Genomic DNA, 9,145 nt, shown 5'->3' on the forward strand with positions numbered 1-9,145 from the left:
TTCAAAAGTCTGATGGCAGCAGGGTGTAACTTGTGTTTTACATGGTGCCCCAGGAGTAATTCCATTCTTTAACTGTCTCTTCTTTGTAGTATTTAATAAACTTGTTGTCTTTCCACAGGTAAAAAAGTTTTCTACCCGGTTGTGTTCAGCTTATACAACCCTGCTGTTGTCTATGCAAATCTGGAAGGTAATCCATCCATTGAGCAACAGTTGGTGAGTGGCCAATTTTAACTGATGCAATTTATCACTCATCGTTTTTTAAAAACTCACATTTGAATAAATTGGCATTCTGCCGTTTCACAGTCTGACAAAGTCCCACTCCAGGAGCTCCTCATCAGTGAAGTGGGGGAGGGTCGGGGAAGGTGCTGCCCTATTGGAGGTGTCATTGTTTAATCTAACCGACGTCTCGTCAGCTCTTTCCGATAATTTCGGCGGATTTGAAAGATCGCACGACATCGCACCCTCTCGTCCCCTCCCTCCCCCCCTTCCCCTCCCTCCCCCCCTTCCCCTCCCTCCCCCCCCTCCCCTCCCTCCCCCCCTTCCCCTCCCTCTCCCCCCTTCCCCTCCCTCTCCCCCCTTCCCCTCCCTCCCCCCCCTTCCCCTCCCTCCCCCCCCCTTCCCCTCCCTCCCCCCTTCCCCTCCCTCTCCCCCCTTCCCCTCCCTCCCCCCCTTCTAAGAAGACCATCTCCTATTGTAGGAAACATCTGCAGCACTTTCCTCCCATGGTTTCTAGGTCTCCATTTCTGGGGATAGACTGACTAGCAGTATCCATTATGACCCATCGACACTCCCACAGCTCTGTCCACTTCACCACCTCACATCCTGCTTCCTGTAAGAACTCTATTCCATTCTCCCAGTTTCTCCATCTCCGTTACATCCATTCTGATGAAGCCACCTTTGCTTGTACTTTCAGCACATTGTATTCGCTGCTCCAATGCTGTCTCCTCTACATAGGGAGGTCTAAATGCAGACTGGGTGAAGGGTGCCGTTTATTCTCTCAGTAACACTTACTCTGAGCCGATGTTTTGTTTCTTTACTGTAACCAATACCACTCTCTTTGTCTTTTTGCTCCATGACATCTTTGTCATTTAATCCCTCCTGCCCTCTGACCTCCCGCCTTCGTACCTATCCCTGGCCTTCCCTTTGGTTCCACCTCCCTCCCCGCCCCCCCCTTTCCACAGCCGCATTTCTATCCTTAATTCTGAAGAGGGGTCATATTGGACTCTACACATTAACTCTTGTTTCTCTCTCCACAGATGCTGCCAGACCCGCTGAGTTTTTCCAGCATTTTCTGTGGTTGTTTTTATACCTTGCCTTTGTTCTACAAGCTTGGTTCATTTCTTCCCGATCTTCACACAGGTGCACAAGAAAGATTCGGGGTTCTGGCGGGATTTCGGATTTGGGATGACTTGTCAATATCGCTCCGATTTCCTCACGATTGGTGAGCTGATCAGAAAATTAAACCGCGGATTCGATCCTGTTCAACAACCCTTGGTTGCGGAAGTTCTTCATCTGTCCTTTCTGTCAGTGACTGGCAGCTAGGCGTGACCCTTCTGGGGACCAGTCACCACTTCTGGTGTCTGCGACTGAACTGTTTCAGTGAAAAAAGATGTACAGATAATCCATTCCACTGGTGACTCGATGACACCGTGTCTACGAGAGCACATTTCATTTGATTTATTATTGTCATATGCATTAGTATACAGTGAAAAGTATTGTTTCTTGCACGCTATACAAAGCATACTGTTCATAGAAAGGAAAGGAGAGAGTGCAGAATGTAGTGTTACAGTCATAGATAGGGTGTAGAGAAAGATCAACTTAATGCAAGGTAGGACTATTCAAAAGCCTGACGGCAGCAGGGAAGAAGCTGTTCTTGAGTCGGTTGGTACGAGACCTCAGATTTTGTATCTTTTTCCCGACGGAAGAAGGTGGAAGAGAGAATGTCTGGCTGCTTTTCCGAGGCAGCGGGAAGTGAAGATGGAGTCAATGGATGGGAGGCTGGTTTGCGTGATGGATTGGGCTACATTCACAGCCCTTTGTAGTTTCTGTATTCGTGTTTTGGGATACAGTGAAAAGTATTGTTTCTTGTGCGCTATACAGACAAAGCGTACTGTTCATAGAGTACATAGGGGAGAAGGAAAGGAGAGGATGCAGAATATAGTGTTACAGATAGGGTGTAGAGAAAGATCAGCTTAATATATGGTAGGACCATTCAAAAGTCTGATGGCAGCAGCAGGGAAGAAGCTGTTCTTGAGTCGGTTGGTATGTGTTTTCAGACTTTTGTATCTTTTTCCCAATGGATGAAGTTATGTCTGGGGTATGTGGGGTCCTTGATTATGCTGGCTGTTTTCCTGAGGCAGCGGGAAGTGTAGACAAAGTCATTGGTAGGAGGCTGGTTTGCGTGATGGACTGGGCTGCGTTCACAAACCTTTGTAGTGTCTTGCGGCCTTCAGTTGCAGAGTTTGATCAGAGCACCTCTCCACTCTTGTACCCGGTGTTTGCTGTGGCTCAGTGGGTGGCACTCCTGTCTCTGAATCAGGAGATGGGTTCCAGTGCCACCCCAGGCACTGGACACATTATTGAGGCTGATGCTCGGTACGGTGCTGAGGGAGTGCTGCACTGTTGGAGATGTGCTGCCAGTTGATGAGGGCACTAAAGATCCTATGGTCACGACTCAAAAAAGTAGAGTTCTCCCTGATGCCCTGACCTACATTTAGCCCTCAAAAAAACATTAAAGAAAAAAATGATTCTCTGGTCACTATCATTTTGCTGCTGTGTTTCCTACATTACAGTGTTTGGGTGCTATATAAATGCAAGTAATTCTTTAATTTTTACTGCCATGCACACTTTGACATTGTATCTCTACGCTACCTTTGAGTGGCACAGTGGTTAGCACTGCTGCCTCACAGCGCCAGGGACCCGGGTTCGATTCCAGCCTCAGGTGACTGTCTATGTGGAGTTTGCACAATCTCCCCGTGTCTGCGTGGGTTTCCTCCGGGTGCTCCGGTTTCCTCCCACACTCCAAAGATGTGCAGGTTAGGTGGATTGGCCACACTACATTGCTTCTTAGTCTCCAAAGACGTGCAGGTTAGGGGGAGTAGCAGGGTAAGTAAATGGGGTTGTGGAGATAGGGCGGGGTCGGATCAGGAGAGTCAGTACTCTATCGGAGTCATACTGTATCGGAGAGTCAGTGCAGACTCGATGGGCTGAATGGCCTCCTGCTCTGTAGCGATTCTATGAATATTCTTTTTGATTTATTATTGTCACATGTATTAGTATACAGTGAAAAGTATTGTTTCTTGCGCGCTATACAGACAAAGCATACCGTTCATAGAGAAGGAAAGGGGAGAATGCAGGATGTAGGGTTACAGTCATAGCCCCAAATCTGTAGGAGATTTGTTAGAGCATTGTTAGAGAGTTTGCAAGAGTTAGAATGAAGTTTTAGAGAGTAAAGGATAGAATTAGACGGTATGCTGGGCATAGCTTGCAAGAAGTTGCCTCTCTCTGGCACCATCTTGAGAGTGTATCCTGTATAACCTTTTCCTTGAGTATTTAGTCAGCATTGGCTGGCCTTTGAGTGAGAATATTGCAATTCAAACCTCGCTCCATAACTTGAACACGAAGGTCCATAAATCTTGGTTGACAGTCCAGCGCAGGACCACCAGCGGCCATCCCCCACCCCGCCCGCTCCCTGGCCAACACATCACTGCTGTTGTTTGTTTTGCTACATTTCGAGGTCCACGTTGGCGCAGGACACATCTCAAACGCCAATTGTTTTTTTTCCCCCTCCTCTGCAGGCGGCTTTGACCTGGATGTGAAAGGCTGGGGAGGGGAGGACGTTCACCTCTACAGGAAGTACCTCCACAGCGACCTGATCGTGGTGAGGACGCCGGTCTCCAGCCTCTTCCACCTGTGGCACGAGAAGCACTGCGCGGACGAGCTGACCCCCGAGCAGTACCGGATGTGCATCCAGTCCAAAGCCATGAACGAGGCTTCCCAGGCCCACCTTGGGATGCTGGTGTTCCGAGAGGAGATTGAGGCCCATCTCCGCAAGCAAGCCTACAGGACTGACAGTGACATTCCCGACTGAGTCAGAGACCTTTGCCACTCAGCCTGTTGGTTTGCGGTCAGGATCTTTCGTGTGTTTTATAACGGGACCACAGATGTCTAGATAACGTATTACATTGTGCTGTTGCAGTGCTTGAATAATGGCACTAGATGGGCTGGTGAGTTTATACATCGGCTCAGCATTGGGTCCACCATTCGCTCCGGCAATGCGAGTGTTTCGGAGATCCCTGATACCCAGGAGTTCATGGGTATTGGGGGGGGGGGGGGGGGGGGGGGGGGGGGGAAGGAATTGCCACTTGAAGTATATCCCGTCCACGCAGGGGGCTTTCAGCCTCCTGCTTGCCCTGGTCTGTTGCTTCACAGTACACCCGCACTGTGTAGTTCGAGAGCAATGGGTTTGCACGTGGCTCAGGGAATTGCAGGGTTTCAGTGTGAATTAACGGCATATCGACCTGCTGTGGAACAGTATTAATATTCCGTGAATAGGACCACAAAATGCGCAATTTCCACTCTCTCTTCAAACTGTTTCTGGCCACCTGGAGGGAGGTAAAGGTCAGCCAGGAGCCGGGTGCCCCTCCTGCGTGTATGGGCAGGCCAGCTTGGCTCATCTGACGATATTGTGGATTCTGGGCCGGAGGGCTCCGCGTTCAAACCCAACCGAAGCACATCGTGCACACTGAGGGAGTGCTGCACCGTCAGGGGTACTGTTCGTTGAACGAGACGCTCAGTCAAGGCTCCGTCCCGTGGTACTATTCAATGATAAACAGTGGTCGTCTCGCAGTGTCCTGCCCAATTTCTCCTCTCTCTCTCTCCACTTCTCCTTCCCTCCCTCTCTCCCACTCTGTCTCAACCTACAACACCAATTAACGCATCTCCTCATTTCTGGCACGGAGTTATGGTCACGTTTGTTGGACAAGGAGAAGTTGCTACAAAATGTAGCCAGGGGTTAAAGAACAAAGAAAATTACAGCACAGGAACAGGCCCTTTGGCCCTCCAAGCCTGCAGTGACCATGCTGCCCGACTTAACTAAAACCCCCTACCCTTCCGGGGACCATATCCCTTCATTCCCATCCTACTCGTGTATTTGTCCAGACGCCCCTTAAAAGTCACCATTGTATCTGCTTCCACTACCTCCCCCGGCAACGAGTTCCAGGCACCCACCACCCTCTGGGTAAAAAATACTTTTAAGAGTTAAGATTAAAATGTGAATGAAAGCTCGGAATCTAGTCAACGTATAAACATTTTCAAAGTACCTCATTGCTTTGGGATGTTTCTGATATAAGAAAAGGTCCTCATCTGCTTTGATGAATACGCCTTCTTCCCTGTACATTGAAGGCTCTGCGTTCAAACCCAACCCTCCCTCCCACTGAAGATTTGGGATTGTGCACCCCAGGGTGTGTTGGCGCATGTGTCTCTACAATCATGTAGGGTAAGGGATAAAAGCAAATTGCCGCGGATGCTGGAATCTGAAACCAAAAGAGAAAATGCTGGAAAATCTCAGCAGGTCTGGCAGCGTCTGAAGGGTAAGGAAACCTTTGGCTTCGTTCCTCAATAGGCAGAATCTAAGAGTTTGTCTTGTGGGATGGCACGATAAGAGATTGGCGGTATTGGATTGTTAGTTGTATTTTCAACTCCAGTCCATTTCATTTGGGGTTGGGGGAGTTGGAGGTTGGAAGTGAGGAGGGGGAGGTGAGTGCGAGACAGAGAATCAGTCCAGCAGCAGGACTATCCCAATCTGTCATCATCCATTTTTGATTGATCTTGCATTACCAGCTATCAGGAACACTGCCAACACAAAGGTACTGTAAATACGTGCGCGTGAGATACCTCTTCGATTCCCGGCTTAGGTCACTGTTTGTGTGGAGTCTGCACGTTGTCCCCGTGTCTGTGTGGGTTTCCTCCGGGTGCTCCGGTTTCCTCCCAGAGTCCGAAAGACGTGCTGGTTAGGTGCATGGGCCATGCTAAATTCTCCCTCAGTGCACCCGAACAGGCGCCGGAGTGTGGCCACTGGGGGATTTTCACAGTAACTTCATTGCAGTGTTAATGTAAGCCTACCTGTGACCCTAAGAAATAAACTTAAAGCTTAAACAGAATGGAAATCCACCCAATAAAATTCTGAAAACACCCACGACACTGGTTTAAGACCAGGGTTCACATTGCAAGACATCCAAGTGATCAAAACTCATCTTTATACTGGCTCATGTCTCTCCATCCCATTCCCTCATTTCAGCTATTTCATTTCTCCCCAATTATTCCGATGCTGCAGATTTTTAAATTGATTCCCCCCCCCCCACCCCATGCCTATCCCACTGCTCTGCCTGTGACTTTAAACTCTGTATCCTAATGGTCTCTCTTTGCTTTTCAATCTATCCAAAGAACTTGCGTCCAGTTTGTAAAATCAGCTAAAGCCGGGATTCCAATCATGAGATAGAGTTCCCATTGTGATCTTTATTCCGACAAATAAGACTAGTAGCTGGGATTTACAATCATAAGACGTGATCTCTTTGAAATGTGTACATTGTGGAAGGAGTTTGCTAGCGTAGAAGCGAGGAAGATAGTTCCCCTCCTGGCTGTGGATTCTTGAACCAAGGGTCCCACAGACTCCGAGTATGCAGTTGGCCTTTTAAGATTAAGGCAAGGCAAAGTTTCTTCACTCAAAGGTTTGTGGTCCTTGGAATTCTGTACCCCCAAAAAACTGTGAATATTGTCATTGAATATATTCAAGATAAATATTAACTCTTTTATGAGATGTTAGCGTCATAGGCAAGCCAATATTTGATGCCCCCTCCCTAACTGCCTTTGAGGAGTCATGATGTGGAGATGCCAGTGTTGGACTGGGGTGGGGCACAGTAAGAAGTCTCACAACACCAGGTTAAAGTCCAAAAGGTTCATTTGGAATCATGAACTTTCGGAGCGCTGCTCCTTCATCAGGTGAGTCCATGATGTGGAGTTGCCGGCATTGGGATTCCCGGCTTGGGTCACTGTCTGTGTGGAGTTTGCACATTCTCCTCGTGTCTGCGTGGGTTTCCTCCGGGTGCTCCGGTTTCCTCCCACAGTCCAAAGATGTGCGGGTTAGGTTGATTGGCCATGCTAAAAATTGCCCTTAGTGTCCTGAGATGCGTAGGTTAGAGGGATTAGTGGGTAAAATATGTAAGGATATGGGGGTAGGGCCTGGGTGGGATTGTGGTCGGTGCAGACTTGATGGGCCGAATGGCCTCTTTCTGTACTGTAGGGTTTCTATGATTGGACTGGAGTAGGCACAGCAAGAAGTCTCACAACACCAGGTTAAAGTCCAACAGGTTCATTTGGAATCACGAGCTTTCGGAGCAGCGCTCCTAAAGCTTGTGATTCCAAATCAATCTGTTGGACTTTAACCTGGCGAAGTGAGACTTCTTACTGCGCCCTTGAGAAGGTGGTGGTGAGCTGCCACCTTGAACCACTGCAGTCCGTCTAGTGCTGTATGCCCCCAGTGCTGTTAGAGAGGGGTTTCAAGGATCTTGATCCAGTGAAGGAACACGTGTTGTGACTCAGAGGGGGAACTTGCAGGTGGTGGTGCTCCCATGTGTTGCTGCCCTTGTCCTTCTAGGTGGTAGCGGTCACAGGGTTTGGAAGGTGCTGTTGAAGGAGCTCTGGTGATTTGCTGCAGTGCGTCTTGTATATGTGACACGCACACTGCTGTGTGTCAGAGGTGGAGGAGTGAATGTTTAAGAGGGTGGATGGGGTGCCAATCAAGTGGGCTGCTTTGTTCTGGATAGTGTCAAATGTCGAGTGTTTAGATCACTGAGCTGTCTTATAAGTGCCCCAATTTAGATTGAAATGAAGTTCACTTCACCAGCTCTCAATTAGGAGGGTCACAGGTTACTGATGAATGAATGAACCCTTCTTGCCACAACATTCAAGTCAAAATGACAAGTCATGCACCAGCAACTATTATTGACTATAAGATACTGCCACAAATGAATAAAAAAAGACCATAGCTTTCGCTGCTTGAAGGATTGCAGTGTGCAAACATTTAAGGTATTTATGGATCCAGTCACCTAGCAATTTGAACAACAAATAATTAAGACAGGGTTACGTCACAAGTTGTAAAGGGAGTACACTGTACATGCGAACTTCAGTATTGCTGAATCATTGACTGCTAAATATTGGCATACCATTATGTGATTCAAACAGTTATCCATACAGCCAACCAATAGATATAAATAGTTATGAACATTAACTTACAATTTAAATAACAAACTTAAATTGAATAAGGAGTGGTAGAAGCAATTCAGTGCGCCGCTAATCCGACATTAATTGGATAATTGACAATTATATGAGAATTGAGATTACTCCAAATGTCTGAGAAGTATTTTAAGGAGTGAATTGTCTGGGGTAGTTGGCAGGGTAACAGCAGTGGCCTGCCAGCCTGTTAAATAGGTTGCAGTTTGCACGTTCTCCCCGTGTCTGCGTGGGTTTCCTCCAGGTGCTCCGGTTTCCTCCCACAGTCCAAAGATGGGCAGGTTAGGAGGATTGGCCATGCTAAATTGCCCCTTGGTGTTAGGGAGATTAGCAGGGTCATTGCCAAAAGGCCCCCCAAATGATTTCCCCTTTGTGATCACAACTGGCTGGCATGCAGAGCATGGCATCAACCACACAGTCGAGGACTGGTGTCACGTGCAGGCAGGCTTGCTTCCCTAAAAGATATTGGCCAGGCTAAATTACCCCTTAGTATTGGGGTTAGGGGGATTAGCAGAGTAAATATGTGGGTTACTGGGATAGGGCCTGGATGGGATGCTCTGTCGGAGGGTTGGTGCAGACTTGATGGGCCGATGGCGATTCTATGATTCCTGGGTGGTTTACCATATTTCCAGAGCTTGTATGACTTTGGCCTTATGTGCTATGTAGTTGAGTTGACCACCACCTTCCCTTGAGTTGGGAGAGTTGGGTTCTGAAGCATCATGTTGATAAGCCTATGCTGGACAGAAGTGTCTGTTGCACTTTGATCCTCTGAACCAGTGCCCATGTATCAATATCTGGGCTGATTGACTTAACTCTCTCCTTCTGTGATATCGGCCAACTCTTAGCATTAAGTGAC

The 9,145-nt window shown here is 48.1% G+C and overlaps 1 protein-coding gene across 2 annotated transcripts in view; it reads left to right on the forward strand.

Moving 5' to 3' along the window:
• The window catches only part of csgalnact2 (chondroitin sulfate N-acetylgalactosaminyltransferase 2), a 60,080-nt gene extending 52,974 nt beyond the window's left edge, over nucleotides 1–7,106 (forward strand). For both annotated transcript variants that reach the window (XM_078199463.1, XM_078199462.1), the window contains 3 exons: nucleotides 119–213; nucleotides 1,360–1,441; nucleotides 3,798–7,106. In XM_078199463.1, coding sequence (XP_078055589.1) covers nucleotides 119–213; nucleotides 1,360–1,441; nucleotides 3,798–4,090 — 470 coding nt within the window. In that variant the 3' untranslated portion in view covers nucleotides 4,091–7,106. The remainder of the gene's footprint in view (nucleotides 1–118; nucleotides 214–1,359; nucleotides 1,442–3,797) is intronic.
• The last annotated feature ends 2,039 nt before the right edge of the window (nucleotides 7,107–9,145 follow it).

This window comes from Mustelus asterias, chromosome 28, assembly GCF_964213995.1.
Source record: "Mustelus asterias chromosome 28, sMusAst1.hap1.1, whole genome shotgun sequence".
Classification (NCBI taxonomy): domain Eukaryota; kingdom Metazoa; phylum Chordata; class Chondrichthyes; order Carcharhiniformes; family Triakidae; genus Mustelus; species Mustelus asterias.